At 49.5% G+C, this 17,002-nt stretch overlaps 1 protein-coding gene across 3 annotated transcripts in view; it reads left to right on the forward strand.

The window, feature by feature from the left end:
* The window catches only part of SETD2 (SET domain containing 2, histone lysine methyltransferase), a 51,886-nt gene that overhangs the window by 10,470 nt on the left and 24,414 nt on the right, over positions 1–17,002 (forward strand). The window contains exons 2-11 of one of the 3 annotated variants that reach the window (XM_041714277.2): positions 527–542; positions 3,841–8,231; positions 9,157–9,288; positions 10,117–10,245; positions 11,418–11,541; positions 12,583–12,660; positions 12,903–13,000; positions 14,091–14,217; positions 15,477–15,611; positions 15,969–16,097. In XM_041714277.2, the coding sequence (XP_041570211.2) occupies positions 527–542; positions 3,841–8,231; positions 9,157–9,288; positions 10,117–10,245; positions 11,418–11,541; positions 12,583–12,660; positions 12,903–13,000; positions 14,091–14,217; positions 15,477–15,611; positions 15,969–16,097 (5,359 nt within the window). Of the gene's footprint in view, positions 1–297; positions 543–3,840; positions 8,232–9,156; positions 9,289–10,116; positions 10,246–11,417; positions 11,542–12,582; positions 12,661–12,902; positions 13,001–14,090; positions 14,218–15,476; positions 15,612–15,968; positions 16,098–17,002 lie in introns of those variants that run through there. The other 2 variants (XM_072925232.1, XM_072925231.1) reach the window with 2 other exon arrangements.

Consider the following 17,002-nt stretch of genomic DNA (forward strand, 5'->3'; position numbering starts at 1 on the left):
TTTCCTGTTGGCTCAGCATGGAGAATGATCCTAATTAATTCATTTTCAAGCTGCCAAAGTAAGGATTAATTATGCAAATAGCCAGGGCAGATGCACAGCAGTCAGACCTTCGTTAATATCTTTAATTTCTGTCAGTGAGAGGCAGAAACTTTCAGTTATTCAGGAAAGTATTCAAATGGAAAGAATCCTAAATCCACCTTTTTCAGTCAATTTTTGAGGGTTTTATTTCTGCAGCATGTTGGAATAACTGGAGACAACACCAAGCCAGCAGTTCTCTCCAAAAAGGTTTGCTCTGTCCTAATCCATGTGGGATTTTCCAGGGAATTTTGGAGCCTCCCAACTGTGCTGTGCTCCCCTCAGAGCCCGGTTTGTGTCCAGGTGTTGTTGGTGTTTCCCTCACTCCGTGTCCCACATCCATCCCATTCCAAATCCAGATGTCCAGTGCTTCATTTCTTGTTCCTACCTGCTGTTCACACCTTCTTTTCCTGTTTTTTTTTTCCATGTTTCCCTGGCTGGATTGCAATAGAGAAGAAGAAAATGAGGTGAGTAAAACCAATTCCAACGTTCCTGGATCTCCTGTGAGCCCAGCTGGGTTGGTTTGACTGAGGCATTCCATGAATCCAGGGCTGGATAAAGCACAGGGATGCTTTTCTGGGATTCCTCTGGTTAAATGGGGAAGGAGGGGCAGTAATTCTCATTAAACTGGGGAAGGAGGGGCAGAAATTCTTATTAAATTTGGGAATGAGGGGCAATAATTCTTATTAAATTTGGAAAGGAAGGGCAGTAATTCCAGTACCACTTGTGCCACAAGCACATGAGAAATGATGGCACAGCTTGGTGTGGGTTGGTGCTGATTATTTAAAGACTTAATTTGTAAAAATAATGAGTTTTTCTGACTGTGACTCAATGAATTTATTGGGAAAAGAGAAAACTTGGAGGCTTGGGATAGATTTTAATCTCCTGGCTTTGGAATGAGGGCTGTTAATCATTTTGGATGTGCTTTTTTTTCCCCATTTTGAGTAATGTTCCCTTTCTGTAAAACAGGAGAGAAAGGAGAATTCCTCTTCTCCTGCGGAGCTTTTCAGTAATTCCCACCTATTACATTTACCAAGTTACCTGTGGAGTGTGTTTCAAATTCTGGGAATTGTGTTTTGTTCAAGTTGCTGTTATGTAAGGAAAAAAATCCCTGGAAGGGTGGACACATAAGGGGAAATATCCTGCAATGTGTCAGCTCTGCTGAATTTGCTGTGGGAAGGGGAGGAATGGAAATGTGGCAGCTCTTTTTTGCCTGCAGATCCCATATTTGGGAAAAGGTGGATTTATCCAAACCCCCTTATTCCCATTATTTCAGAGCTGTTGTCTTGAAATTAAAAGGATTTTGATCAAAACATTGACACTTAAAATAATGGCACCAAAGTTGTAGCAAAAAGGAAAACTCTGAAATGCTGATTCCCTGAATTTCCAATATTTTAACCTATATATTTAATAATTTATCATTTATAGTTGATATGATTAAAAAATCCTATCCCTGATGAGAATTTGACCTGTGGAGATCCTTCAGGGTATGGTTTGAGAAGAAGCTGTTCCCTTCTCTTGTCCCAGGTTGGAGTAAAAAAATTGGGAATTTCTGGTTGTAAGGATAATAATTGATCCAGGATTCTCCCAAAATGCTGTTCCCTCACTCCTCAGGAGGCTGAATTCCTACAGGAGGGTGGTCTCACTAGTGTTCATTTTGTCCTTCATTCTTCCATGAGTTAATGTGGATGAATCCCAGGATCACTTTTGTTGTGTGGATTCTCTGGAAAACCAGGATGGCATTTTCAGCAGGACTTTGTGGAGATGTTTGTGAGTTGTGCTGAGAGGAGCCCATTTCAGAGCTGGAGATTCCTTTTTTCCAAAGTCAATGTTTTGGATTCTCTTTCAGCCATGAAACTCCTTTAAAATCATCCTGAAATGTCCCCTAGTAAAAAACATAGATTTCAAGGAAACGCTTTTGGGTTTTGCTCCCGGTTTTCCCACAGTGAAGGGAATTTGCTGCTGCAGATCCAGAGTGATGCTGAGTTGGGTCCCCAGGACGAGTCATGGATAGACCATTAACAAGTACTCACAATGAAACCCCCAGTGTGCTGAAAAAGAGGAGTTATTTGGATATGTGATGTCCCAGGGTGCAGAAAACACAGGATTTCCAATCCACCAATGTCTCATTTAATCATTTACTGTGGTGCCTTGATCCTGGGCAGTTCCGCGTTGTTTTCCATGAGTTAAAGGATAACAAAATCCTTAATAATTCACAGGGGGCTGCAAGAAACTGCTGCTCCTGCCAAAAATCTGCTCATGGCACAGCTACAGCAGCAAAACCTGGCTCTGGACAATTTGGAAATGACTCTTTCCATTGGAATTAGGGTTAAGACACAAAATGCAATTTCCAGAGCAGCTGTGGCTGCCCCTGGATCCCAGGAAGTGTCCAAGGCCAGGCTGGACAGGGCTTGGAGCAGCCTGGGACAGTGGGAGGTGTCCCCGCCATGGCAGGATTGAAGCAGGATAATCCTGAGAGTCCCTTCAACCCAAACCATTTGGGAATTCCATGATTCTGATGCAATTTGGATTTTTGGAGATAGGTACTATTGACAACAAAGCCCTTTTCCCACTTTATCTTCTCCAGGATTTTATTCCTGGGACACAGATGAGCTTTAAGATTTAAAACAGAGGAAGAAATGCTCAAATGGGTGAATAGAGGGTGCTGCATGCTCTGAAAATTCCTGGATTTGGGCTTGCAAGGTGCTGAGCGAGCTCCTGGGCAGGAGGCAGCCAGAAGCTCCTGGTGGGAAGGACATGGAGCTTGGAACAGTTGGTTGATCCAGAGCTGATGGAGTCATCATGCACCACTGGGTCCTGATGGGAATTCTTGGGGAGTTGTTCATTAATGCTGGTCTAGGCCTGAGCATGGGAACTTGCAGGAATTAGTGATGACCAGGAGAAGGCTGTTAGGGGGAGGTGGGAAAGGATGGGGTTTATATTCCTGCTGTAGTTGTTATTGGTCTGGTTTATGCTGGGACCAAATTCCAGAATCCCAAAATTATTTAGGCGGGAAAGGACTCTCAAGATCATCCAGTGCCACCCTGGCTGTGGGCAGGGACACCTCCCACTGTCCCAGACTGCTCAAAGCCCCAATGTCCAACCTGGCCTTGGGCACTTCCAGGGATCCAGGGGCAGCCACAGCTGCTCTGGGAATTCCATCCCAGCCAGGAATTCCTAATTCCCAATCTCCCATCCATCCCTGCCCTCTGGCAGTGGGAGCCATTCCCTGTGTCCTGTCCCTCCATCCCTTGTCCCCAGTCCCTCTCCAGCTCTCCTGGAGCCCCTTCAGGCCCTGCAAGAGGCTCTGAGCCCTCCCTGGAGCCTTCTCCGGTACTGGAAGGCTGCATCCAGGTGGATTCACATAAACAAGTGCACTTTAAGCTTAAAACTCAGGATCTTTTGTAGCCTGGGACCACAGAAACAGCATAAAAGAAGCAGAATTTTGCCCTCAATTAACTTTATAAGCTGAACTCTCTTTTTCAAAAAATAGGAATTAAATGATAAAAGGACTTTGAGCTTGGTCATTAGTAAGTCAGATAAAAAGGCTTAGCCCAAACCTCAGAGGAGGCTTAGTTTCAAGCTGGAGAAGTCTTAGGAATTGATTTTTTCAGGACAGAGCCAGGCAATAAAGATAGACACAGGGTATGCATTTCCCTTTTATCATCATGAAAAATTCACCAGGTGAAAGAAAATGCTGCGGAACTGAGTTCAAATCCCCCCAAAATCCAATTCCTCCAACTGCATCTTCTTTTTCTTTCACAGGGCAAACCTGAAACGGTGCCAAGAGCCGGTTTTATCAAAGGCCCCGTGTTCAAAGGCGTCGCCTCGAGCCGCTTTTTGCCCAAAGGCACCAAAACCAAGGTTAACCTTGAGGAGCAGGGAAGACAAAAAGTGTCTTTCAGTTTTAGTTTAACCAAGAAAACTTTACCCAATCGATTCCTGGCTGCTCTGGGAAACGAGAAACAAAATGAAACTCCCACCCCTCCAGCGGTTCCCCTTCCCACTGATTTTAACCCCAAAAATAAACTGGACCTGGGCGATACCGCCAGTTCAGCCGAGGAATCTTCGCCTCCAAAACCGAAGGTAGAATTGGGGAAGATTCATTTTAAAAAACATTTACTGAACGTCACGGCAAAGCCACCCCCAGCTCCGGCGACAACGGTAACGGAACCGGTAGCCTTCGCCGTGGATCTCCCCCCCACGCCGCCGCCTCCCCCACCCCCGCCGCCACCACCGGCGTCACCGATGCCGGTTCCTGGAGCCACGGCCCCGCTGGTGACGCCGATGCCGGCGCTGCTGCTGTCGCCGCCCGGCGAAGCCGAAGCCCCCGTGCCGAGGGAGCCGAGCCAGGCGCTGCCCAGGGAGGCCGTGGAGCCGGACGCCAAGCAGGATCCGGCGTCGCGCGGCTCAGAGGAACGCGTGACTCCACCTGCGCCCGAGCAGACAGAGGTAACCCCGCCCAAGGAAGATTCCCATATTGGGAAGGAGGATGAGGTTTCTGACGGCTCAAAGGGTGCTCCCGTGTGCTCCCGGAGGCAGGGAGCCAAGAGGAAGTTCTCCCAGTCGGATGGCGCGCTGCAGGGCTCCGAGTCCGACGAGGATTCCGTGAGGACCTCCTCCAGCCAGCGGTCGCATGAGCAGAAGATCTCCAGCACGGAAAAGGAGAGAGATCCCAGACGGAGCTCTGCGTCCCACCGGAGTGATGACCTGGGCAAGTCCTCGTCGCGCTCCAGGTCGGACAGGGATGAGAAGTACTTGAGCTATTCCAAATCGGAGAGAGACTCACGGTACTCGTCCTCCCGCTCCCGCTCTGACAGAGACAGGAGGCGAAGCCGGTCTCATTCGCGTTCCCGCTCCGACCGCAGCTCCCGAACCAGCTCCTCCTACTCGAGGTCGGAACGCTCGCATTACTACGACTCCGACCGCCGGTACCATCGGAGCTCCCCGTACCGGGAACGGTCGCGCTATTCTCGGTCGTACGCGGACAGCCGGGCGCGGGAGAGCTCGGACTCGGAGGACGAGTACAGGAGGACACATTCCAGGTCCAGCGACTCCAGGCGTACATCCTCCCATTCCTCCTCCTCCTACAGAGACTCGAGATCCTCTTACTCCAAGTCGGACAGGGACAGCAAAGTGGAGTCGTCTCATGCCGATGTGGACAGGCGGGGGAGGTCGTCTTCAAAAGCGGATCGAGATTCCAAAAGGACTTCTGAAAGTGAAGTGTCCAAAAGGTGCTCTCCCCTTGATGAACTGGGCTATCGGAAGGGGACATCCCATTCCAAGCCCGACAGTAATGTGAATTCCTCCCGCTATAAATCCACCCCTTCCAAGGCCCCCGCACCAAAGCCTGATAAATTTAAGAGTTCTTTCTGTTGTACAGAATCAATTGAAGAAATCAAGTCCAAGTCTAATTCTCTAGATTTAGAGACCTCTTGTGTAAAGAACAATGAGATCAGGGTGTCCAGTGTGAAAAAGTTGGAAAGGGAAAAGACACTTTCTCCATTAAATCAGTTCAACGATTCTCCCGCTTTGCCAAAGGCCAACGAGTCCAAGGCAGGTTTGGCAAACTCAAAATCTGAGGAACTTGCAGCAAACGAAGGCCATGACAGTGTTAAGGAGCAAGAAACGTTCTTAAGGGCAAAGCACGATCCCTTAAGAATGTGTTTCCCCACAGAATCGAGCGTGAATGGCTCCCCAGAGGGTCAGGATGAGGGTCTGGCAACTTCCAGTGCCTGCAAAGCAGAGGATGTTGCTGCATCCTCCGACCACGGCCCAGGTCGGTCGGAAGCATCTCCTGCCATCAATACCAGCCCATCATATCCGTTGCCATCCAATGGGTTTGAGAGCACAGATGTGTCCCAAGAACAAGAGCTGGATGATTCCCGGGTCCAGTCCAGCGAGTGCAACAGCCTGTTCCAGGAAGCGGAGGCTCCGGAGCCGCAGCAGCTGGAGGAAGCCGCCCCTCTCCCTGCCGTGAATGTAGATCCCACTAACACTGACCTTAACAAGTTGGATGAGGAGGTGACTCACACTCTGTGTGACAAAACCAAAGAACCTGTTTTTTGCTACATTTCTGATGATGCCACCCCTGGTTTGTACCACTCGGAAGTGGAAATCGAAGCGGAACCTGCGGATTTGAAAATGACATCCGAGACTTTCCTGGACGTGCAGGTGGAGCCACAGACGGTGACGTGTGATTACGAGAGCGCGGAGGATTCCCATTCCAAGTCTGCCGGGGAGGATGAACATGGCCATCCTTCTCATAAAATCAGCCTGGCAGTGGAAAGCTCGAGTAGGGATTCCTCCCAGGATGGCTGTTCCCAGAGGCTCCAGTCAGATCATCCCATGCTGGAGGAAAGTGTCTCTTCCAAATGGGATGTGCCCCCACCGGGTGTGTGCCAGGAGCCACTCCAGCATTCGGAAGCCGAAGAGATGCTGGAGTTGGATGCTCAGCACGTTGATCTTGGCTCAGCAAAAGGCAAGTTGTCGTTCCAGAATGAACATTCCTACTATTCGGAAGTGCCGCTGGAGCACCGCGGCAGAGAGGTCGTGGAAGAAAGTGCTGTTTCCACGGAGGGAGCTGAGCTGGATGAGCTGAGGGTTCAGTCTCCTGGTGTATCAGCTGAGAGGGATGAGGGAAGCGAGCCCTTGGTGGCCTCAGCTTTTCCAGACACTTTGTATCCCTCCTCCGATGTCATCGTCACAGCAGACGACACGGAGATGGTGACCCAAGCCCCAACGTGTGACAGCAGCGGCAATGCCTTGGAATTCATTCCTGCTGGCCACGACGATTATTCCGACTCGGGGGACAGCAACAGCGAGGCGGGCAGCGAGGACAGTGACACGGAGGATTCGGATTCCGACGATGGGACGCCGCGGAAGAAGCTCCAGTCAGTTGTGGTGGTTCCCAAGAACTCCACCATAGCCATGGAGGAGAGCAGCCCAGGCTCCTCCCGGAGCAACCGGCGCTTCTCCGACCACTGGGATGATGAGCGCCCCGAGCCCAGCAGGCCCTACTATGAGGAGAGGTCAGAAAATATGGGGAGTAAAGGTGGTCCCCAGGTGGAGAGCAGGTGTTCTCCCAGAGGGATGGAGAAGAGTCCGGCAACCTCCACAGAGCTGAGCAGGAAGGATCTGGAGGAGCTGCGGGCGGATCCGTGCCAGGCCCAGAGCGATGGTGTGGACAGCACGAGCCAGGCGGACCTCACGGCCGATTCCCACGGCAAAGCTGTCACGGAGGAGAGGCTGGGGCTGCCGGACGCGGTGACCATGGGAAGGCCCATGGGCCGGCCGGAGGAGCAGCCCTTCTGCATCCCGGAGAGTTTGGAAAGCACCGACACATCCCGGCACCAGATGAGCTCTTCCAAGCCTGACAGTCGGCAAGGGCAGGGCGGGCTGAACCAGTCCGGCCTCGGAGACTACTCCAGGCTGGATGGTTTCCGTGCTCCGGAGGAGATGGGTGCCGTGGGCTGGGACTTCTCCCAGCAGGAGAAGCCCAGCAGCACCTACCAGCAGCCGGACAGCAGCTTTGGGATGTACTCAGGCTACGTTTACCAGCCGGGCCCGGGAGCCTATCCCAGCTCCCAGAGCTACTGGCAAGGCAACTGTTACTGGGATGCGAGGGCAGCCAGCAGAGCCTCCGTGGTGAACTACGAACGCATCCAGGGCCAGGTGCCGGACTCCCTCACGGAAGACCACGAAGAGTTTGAAGAGGATGAGCGTTGGGATGAGGAGTGCAAACCCCGCTTTCCCAGCCCCTCTGGAAAATCCCAGATGCCCGAGCAGAAGGAAAAGGGCTCGGTGCAGGCACACGAGATCAGCAGCAATTCCACCAAGGAGCCGGTGCCGGGCGGGGAGAAGAAGGATGAGGCGAAAGCTTTGGAAAAAAACGACGTGAAGGAACGAGGCCCACCGAAAAAAAGGCGGCCAGAGTTGGAGAGCGACTCGGAGAGCGACGGCGACTCCGGGGAGAAGAGGAAGGGGAAGCTGGAGGGGGAGCAGGTGGAGCCAGCGCCGCAGGATTCCTCCATGGTGGGCAGGTTATGCATCATGGATGATTTCAGGGACCCCCAGCGCTGGAAGGAGTTTGCCAAGCAGGGGAAGATGCCCTGTTACTTTGACCTCATCGAGGAGAACGTCTACTTGACAGAGAGGTAACTGCTGCTTTGTCCTTGTTTTAATTCCTGGAGCATGTTTGGGATTTAGCTTCCATTTGGTTCCAGGATGGTTGGGGGTTTTTATGGCCGAATTGGCATCCTTTGGAGGAAGGGGCAGGGGTGCTGCATTCCCCACATTTGGCAAAGCCACCCCAGGCTCTCTTCTCCTAAAGGGAATCACCCAGTTTGGCCCAGACAGTCCCAAGTGCTGAGAAGAGTTGGAAAATGGGAGGATCAGAGGGCAAGGTTGATTTATTTATACTCTTTTTTTATAGCTTTACCAGATCCTGCCTGTTTAATGTTCCCAAATTCCAGCTCACTCAATTGGCACAGGGAATTCTGTCAGGGTGTGGAAAAGCTCTTGGACACACAAGACACTTTTCCAAAGGTTTTGGTTACTTCCATGTCTTTATTTATCATCTCAGAGGAGCTTTTTTAGATCTAATTGCCATAGTTTGATTTTTTTTCCTTATGGATTTTTTGCCTTGTTGGGATCCACGCTCCAGAGCATTCCCCAAATCATTCATGGAAGCTAAAATATGAATTAGTGGATTCCCTGCTTTTTGTCTAACTCTGATTTTCTCCTTTTTTTCATCCTCTCACTTGACAGCAAAGCAGAGGCTGCAGTAACCAAACCCTGCAATTTGCCTTATTAAAATGTGGGTGTCCAACTGAACATAGACAGGGAGGAGAAAGGAAAACCAGCTAAATATCCTGGGAATTCTCTTTAAGAAATCACCTTTTGTCATCACAAAGTCATCACCAAGCCAAGTGTCCTTGGTTATTCCTGTCCCTAGGGTTATCAATCCATACATCGAGAAATTTATTTTCTCTTATTTCCAAAAACCACTGATAAGGATTGAGGAGGAGTTTCTCCACCTGGCTGCTGTCTCACCTGCATTTCCATGCCTTGGCTTCCCAGGAAGAAGAACAAATCCCACCGGGATATCAAGCGGATGCTGTGCGAGTGTCCCCCGCTGTCCAAGGAGGAGCGGGCCCAGGGGGAGGTGGCCTGTGGAGAAGATTGTCTGAATCGCCTGCTCATGATCGAGTGGTGAGTTGGGGTCCATGGATTGGCCTGGAGGTGTCCTGGGAATCCCTCAAATAACCAGGGAATTCCTGGGAGGTGGCAGTGAAGTGTCCATGCTGGCCTGGAGTGAGCTTCGGAGCTGCCAACAGAAGCTGTGGCTGCTCCATCCCTGGAAGGTTTTGGGGGTTGGATGGGGCTTGGAGCAGCCTGGGAGAGTGAGAGGTGTCCCTGCCCATGGCAAGGGGGTGGATTGAGGTGATCCTTAGGGGCCTTTTCCACCCAAACCATTCCTTGATTCCGTTATTCAAATCTTTGGATGATCTGCGGGAGATCAGCCCTCACAACCTCCTGGATCTCCTTTCCCCAGAGCCTCTCCAGCCTATGGCTGTTGTCTCCTTCTTCCTCTGGAAGAGGTTTGCTGCTCCATGGGAGCTGGAGGGAGGGACAGGGTGCTTGGTGGGATTTCCCCGTGGCACGAGGATTGTGGAAGGATTGGAATTACCTGCCAGAATCCCAATTTTTGCTTTTATCTCGTAGGTCAGGCCTAGAGCAGGGAATATCTTGAGGGAATAACCCCCAGAACGAGGTGAGAAGAGCCCAGTTCTCCCCATTGGGATGCCCTGATACAGAAATACAGTGGGATCAGCATTCCAAATGTTTTTGTCTTTCCAGAAATAAATGATCTACATTTGCACGTTGACAGCCCCGTGGTTCTGCTTTTTATAGCAAACCACATTTGAAGGTTTCGCACAGAATTTCTCGTGATTATTTGGGGTTTATTTCCCATCTGAGCCCTTCCTGTTGGTGCTGTTTTCCTGCTGGGAATTGATTTGCTCCCTTCCCTTCCCTCAGCTCCTCCCGGTGTCCAAATGGTGACTACTGCTCCAACCGGCGCTTCCAGAAGAAACAGCACGCGGATGTGGAGGTGATCCTGACCGAGAAGAAGGGCTGGGGGCTCAGAGCTGCCAAGGACCTGCCATCGTAAGCCTTCCCACCCTTTTACTCCCTCCTGAAGGGAAAAGGGCCTGTGGGGTCTGGATTTTCCTGACAGGAGATGGGTTGAGTTCTTCCAGCTCGTCCTCGTCCCTGCTGGGTGTCCCTCTTCCTCTTTGGCATCTGCCTGTCTATTGTTTGATCTCCCAGCCTGGTTTTGTTCTTTGTGGTTTCCCAACATCCTTTCCATGGCTTATTCTTGGGATGAATCTGCCTCCCCTTTCTCTGTCCCTACTTCATTCCTGTTGTGTCTGTTCATCTCTTCCCATCTCTGCAAAACTTCTCTTCCTGAGTCCTCCTCCTCCTCCTCCTCTTGGGACAACGAGAAGATCCTGAGGGGATCTTTCCTCCTTGTTGTTAATTCAGGATTGTAATTCCAAGTGCTGGGTTAGGTGAGGCCAGGAAAGGAGAGAGGAGTGAAGACATTGAAATCTCCTGAGGCACAGGGGAGGATCAGGATGGAGAGACCAAGATGAGGTTCACTGGGAGAAAGAAGCATCCTGGAGTGTGTCCAGGGCAGGGAACAGAGCTGGGAAGGGGCTGGAGAATTCCTGAGGGAGCTGGGAAGGGGCTCAGCCTGGAGAAAAGGGGGATCAGGGGGATCTTGTGGCTCTGCACAGCTCCTGACAGGAGGGGACAGCCTGGGGAACAGGGACAGGAGGAGAGGGAACGGCCTCAGGCTGGACCAGGGCAGGCTCAGGGGGGATATTGGGAAAATTCCTATTGGAAAAGGCTCTCCAGCCCTGGCCCAGCTGCCCAGAGCAGCTGTGGTTGTCCCTGGATCCCTGGAAGTGTCCAGGGCCAGGTTGGATGGGGTTTGGAGCAGCCTGGGACAGTGGAAGGTGTCCCTGCCCATAGGAATGGTGTTGGAATGGGATGAGCTCAAAGTTCCCTTCCAACCCAAACCATTCTGTAATTCTATGAATATATTGAATTTATAGAACAAACCCTGCTCTAAGGGGAGCTTTGTCACTCTGTCACCTCATGTGACAGCGTACAATCCCAAATTAATCAGAATTCCCTGAGATTAAGGCACATCATTAGTGTTACACCACCAGGATGGCCAGGCTGGGAGTTGTGTTCAGGAAATCCTCCTGAACAGGGATTATTTTGTGTTTGTAGTTTTTTTCTAAGAAAATTAATATTTTTCCCTCTTACAGCAACACTTTTGTCTTGGAATACTGTGGGGAAGTGCTGGATCACAAGGAATTCAAGGCTCGGGTGAAGGAATATGCCCGGAACAAGAACATCCACTATTATTTCATGGCCCTGAAGAATGATGAGGTGAGCAGTGGGATTGCTGGGATGGGCTTTGGGAAAGGCTGGATTTAGCTGTGTACAGCACCAGCTCCTTGGGAACCCATGGAGCAACATCCTGAATCCTTTGGGAATGTTTTCCTGAGGAAAGGAAACTTCAAGCCTCAGGATTTTTTAACTCATTGCTCAGTTCCAACAAAATTGTGGCAGTTTAAATGTATCCCAGCATCCTTAGGGAGGAAAGGTGTTTTTCCAAAGGAAAAGATGGGGCATGGCTCGTTGTTCCATGGGCAAACATCCATGGGAGAGAAGTTTGGGAAGATGCTCCAAGCCAAACTCACCCTTTTTGGGTGCCCAAATACACCAAAAATCCACATTTCCTTTCACATTAAACTCCATGAAATTGGGATATTTAAAGCTGGCAGAGTTCCTCTGTGCAGGATTGCCACTGGAATATTTATATATGGGATATCCTTAATTATTTATGGCTGCTTCAGCTGCAGGGGATGTGGAGCTGTTCCCTCTACCTGAGAACAAGAAGGATAAATAGAAATTCCATCTCTTATTCTCCTTATTCTCCTCGTCTCTCCTGTCAGGACTTTATAGGTCTGGGGAGCTTGAGAGAAAAGGAGCTAAAAATACTCAGAGTGATTTTTCCTGGGTGTTTTTTTCTCCTAAAATAAGGATTTTTGAGATTGTTGTGTGATTTTAAGTGTCACAAATGAGCATTTCCAGTTATCAAATGAGTTTTTATTTCTGGGATGACTTTTCCCTTGGAGCATGAAGTGTGTGGGAGAAAAATTCACTGTCCCAGCCCCTCATGGCTGTATCAGAAACAAAATTCAGGATCTGCATTCAGCTGGAGAGCTCTTGAAAATGAGGAGCCGTGTATCTAAGTGCTCTTTTTGGGTGGAATCAATGTCCTAGCAAACCCCAATCTCTAAAATAAAGATGGGGAATATGAGATAAAGAGTGGGAAGGGGGATGATTCCCACATGGGCTGTGTTTGTAGCTGGTTCCCATTCCAAGGATTGAGTCTTTTCCCCTGCATTTCTTGTCCCTTTTCAGATCATCGACGCCACCCAGAAAGGAAACTGCTCCCGCTTCATGAACCACAGCTGTGAGCCAAACTGTGAGACCCAAAAGGTAAAATGCTGGGTCAAATCCTGCAGCTCCTCCCTCTGGAGAGCTCAGACTGAAACATTTTCTTCCTTTATTTTGGGGATTTTTGTTGCTGTTGTATCAGTGACGTGAAAACACCTGGATTTGAACCGGGCGCTTTGCTCGGTTTGGAATTCCCCAGTGCAGCTTTCCCAAGGATTGGTGTGTCCAGGGAAAGCAAACCTGGAGTGGAGCCTGGAATAACTCCTGGCATCTTTTTCCCACAGTGGACTGTGAATGGGCAGCTCCGGGTTGGGTTTTTCACCACCAAGCTGGTCCCGTCGGGCTCGGAGCTGACGTTTGATTACCAATTCCAGAGATACGGGTACGTCCCCTTTCCTGGCACAGGAATTCCTGCTCTTCCCCTTCCCCACTCTTCCTACTCCATCCCTTTCCCAGACAATTACCTTCCCTGCTTCTTCCTGTCTGATTGTTAATTAGCCATGCTCCAGATTTTATAATATTCCTCAAGAATTCCCGTTCTTCCCTTCCCACTCCTGTTTTATGGCTTTGCAAGTACCTAAGGAGCTGTAAAATCCCCTGGATAAATCATCCCCTCTGCCTGGCCTAATCCAGCCTGGAATTGGGATCCCTTGGCTAAACCTGAGCCTAAGATTCCTCCATTACTCTTTGGTGAAGTATAACTTGAGGAACATCTCTTCCTTTTCCTTCTGGAACCTTCTCCAGGCCCTTCTGTAAGCAGGAATGAATTTTTAGTTACGTTTTAAGATTATTCCTCCTTCCTAGAAATTCCTGGAATTGAGCATCCCTGCTTCTTACCACAGCAGAGCCACGTTCCTCCAGTGGGTTCCACATATTTAAAATAAAACCCTGCCATTTTCCCAAGAAATTGTGGAATGGAGTTTAAAATGGATGGTGTGTCAAGTGAGAAATACAGAGGCTTGGTAGAAATATTCCTTGGGAACTGTATTGCATTATATTTATTGTGTTTATTAGCCATGGCTGAACATCCAAAACAAATTTTCCGTGTGGATTTTGCTGCTTCCATGAATCCTGAGCTTGTTCTTTATCCTGTTTTCAGCTCTAAAATTCAGAATATGAGCTATGAAATGCTATGAAATGCAAGTTTGTCCTAATGGATGTATAATCCTGAGGATAAATTCCTTAGAAAAATTAGGATATTGATGGCAATGTGGGATAAGAAGTTGTCAGCCCCACCATCTCCACCTTTTCATCTCTGATTCCTGGTTCTTGGCCTGTGGAGAGCCTGGAACTGAGGCAGGCTTGGCTTTCCAGCTCAGGATCATGGCAGCTGTGTTGGGAATTAAGACTTTATTTGGATTTTCAGTGGCTTTTCCACGCAGAGCCATTCCCATTCCTGGCTTCTGAAGGTGCAGAGGTGGCTGTGGCTGGGGTTGAGCTGTTGTTGAACCTCCCTTTGTGTCCCCCCACAGCAAAGAGGCCCAGAAATGTTTCTGTGGCTCCTCCAACTGCCGGGGGTACCTGGGTGGGGAGAACAGGGTCAGCATCCGTGCGGCTGGAGGCAAGATGAAGAAGGAGCGCTCCCGGAAAAAGGACTCGGTGAGTTTGAGGATTGAGCCCCTGGCATTGAGCCCAACCATTCCCCAGCACGGCCAAGACCACCCATGTCCCCAAGTGCCACATCCACGTGGCTTTGAATCCCTCCAGGAATGGGCATTCCACCACCACCAGCCCTTCCCATGAAGGAATTTCCCCCATGTCCGACCTGAGCCTCCTCTGGCACAGCTTGAGGCAGTTTCCTCTCATCCCATCGCTGTTCCTTTAGGAGATGATCCTGATGGCCTCGGGGTTCAATCTTTTCATGGATGTGTCATTAAAGGTTGGATTGATGATCTTGGAGGTCTTTTCCAACTCCAGTTATTTTATTTCACAAAGCCCCTCAAGATTTGTGTTCTTGGATCTACAGTTACATGCAATTTCTTTTCTCCTGGTTATTTAAAGTCCCACCAGAGAGTGACTTTCCCAGGTCCAGTATTTGCTCATCCATAACTAAACCCCACCGTAAACTGGATTTAAAAATGTGTGTTGCTTTCCGTGATTTTTAAACATTGATGAAAGATGAACAATACTGTCTTTGCCGTTTAGGGCATCACCTGAAATTTGGCAGCTCCAAGGGCAGAGTTTCACCATTTCCAGGTTGGGAGGTGGGATTTTAGAGAACACATGGAATTTCAGGTTTGGGTTCATGCCATGTGGAAAAAGTGCAGAGAATCCAGAGCAGGAGGAATTTTTTGGGTGAAATCTTCTGCAAGAACCTGCACAGGCTCTTCTTTAATTCCTACAAATTGTAATTATTCTATCCTTGAAGGGATAAACCTCTGTTCCTATGGAGAAGACTGATTCCTAATTCTTTTGGGAAGTTTAAAAATGCCAGTTTCATTTTAATGTGCTGTATCAGAGAGTGAGGAAACCAAGAAATAATTCCTAAATAATTTATAGGGTGTTTTAAAACACTAATTAGTCACTAAATGAGAGGGTGATATTTCAGTGTGCATATGGAGAGGGAATCTCTGGTTGTAAGGATTATAAATCTGTTACAGTTTATAATCCATTAATCATTACAAATTTGTAAAGAATTTATACAACTCAGAATATAAATAATAAGTTTTACCTGCAATTAAAGATATTTTCTTAGTTTGTTTTCCTGCATGAAAAGGTCAAGTCAGGACTGAGAGGGTTTTGGTGCAATCACGTGGAATTTGTAGCAGAGCGGAAACATTTTCCATAGGGAAAAGGGAGCTTGGGAGTCAGGGAATTGGCTGGCCTGAGCCTGAGGGTGTTTTCCTGTGGCTGTGCAGGTGGATGGGGAGCTGGAGGCGCTGCTGGAGAACGGGGAGGGTCTCTCTGATAAAAACCAGGTGCTCAGCTTGTCCCGGCTCATGGTGCGGATCGAAACCCTGGAGCAGAAACTCACCTGTCTCAAACTCATCCAGGTGAGGAGCGGCCTGGGAAGGGGAGGGATCCACGTCCTGTTCAAATTTACATCCTCAGAGGAAGAGGGGGAGTGTGGGAGGCAGGTCCTGCCCTTTCTGCTGCACCCCAGGCTCAGCCAAGCAGCTCCAGGATCCGTTATCCTTCGGTGTTATTGCCCAGTGTGAGCTGTAGTAGTTGGAATGGTCCTGCTGCTGGATCCCTGCTCTAGTCCCAGCAGTTCCAGCCACTCAAATCAGCTTGGACCTGCTCAGGTGCCGAGTTCTGGCTCTGCCATGGCTTTGCCCATGCTTCCAGTGGAGCAGTTTTCCATGTTTTTGCCTGAAAGTCTCTGACTGTTCCCACATCTGCCTCTCCAGAACACGCACTCGCAGTCCTGCCTCAAGTCCTTCCTGGAGTGTCACGGCTTGTCCCTGCTCTGGATCTGGATGACGGAGCTGGGCGATGGCAGAGGAAGCACGGCCAACAACCTGAAGCTGCAGCTGGAGGTCAGTGATTCCCTGGGATTGGGAGTTCTCATGGAATCCTTGAGGTGGGAAAAGCCCTTTAAGATCGAGTCCAAGCATTCCCCAGCACTGCTGAGGCCACCACTCACCCTTGTCCCCAAGTGCCACATCCACAAGGCCCTTAAATCCTTCCAGGAATGGGGACTCGCCCTGTGCCAGGGCTGGCCAGCCCTTTTTGGGGGAAGGGGTTTTGGCAGCTTTGCTGAATGCTTGGGATCACCAGAATTTTCTTCTTCTCTTTTTTTTAAAATGCAAATCTCTGCCAAGTGTTCATGGAAAACAACCTCAGGTGCCTCAGAACTACAGGCCCGAAATTTCTGCCCTCAGGCAGATCCTTAATAGATGGAAGGAATTTGCTCCTGTGGTTTTCCTTAGATTCCTGACATAGATTCCATGAGCCAGACTTAAGGGTTGTTGCTGTTGCTGTTTATTCCATGCTGAAGCACAGAGATCCTGAGAGTCTGAAGTGGAGCTGGAATGTTTCAGTTTTCCATAAACAATTTAGGAATAGATGCCCGAAGACTTCTGGAAGTTCAAGGTCACTGAGTCCAAGCTGTGCCCGTTCCCCACCTTGTTCCCAGCCCAGAGCAATGGGTGCCAACTCCAGGTGTTCCATGGACACCTCCAGGGATGGGTCTCCAAACCTCCCTGAGAGCCCATTCCAATGTTTAACAACCCTTTCTGTGAAAAATTCTTCCCAAAATCTATCACTTATGACCTGTGACCGTCATTAGATAGATGAGATCAGATATTTAGATCTTAGATTTTGTGATATTGGGAAGGAATTCTTGGCTGTGAGGGTGGTGAGGTCCTGGTACAGGTTGTCCAGAGAGGTTGTGGACTTCCCATCCCTGGCAGTGTCCAAGTCCAGCTTGGACGGGGCTTGG

This window comes from Taeniopygia guttata, chromosome 2 (genome assembly GCF_048771995.1).
Source record: "Taeniopygia guttata chromosome 2, bTaeGut7.mat, whole genome shotgun sequence".
NCBI classification, from domain to species: Eukaryota; Metazoa; Chordata; class Aves; order Passeriformes; family Estrildidae; genus Taeniopygia; species Taeniopygia guttata.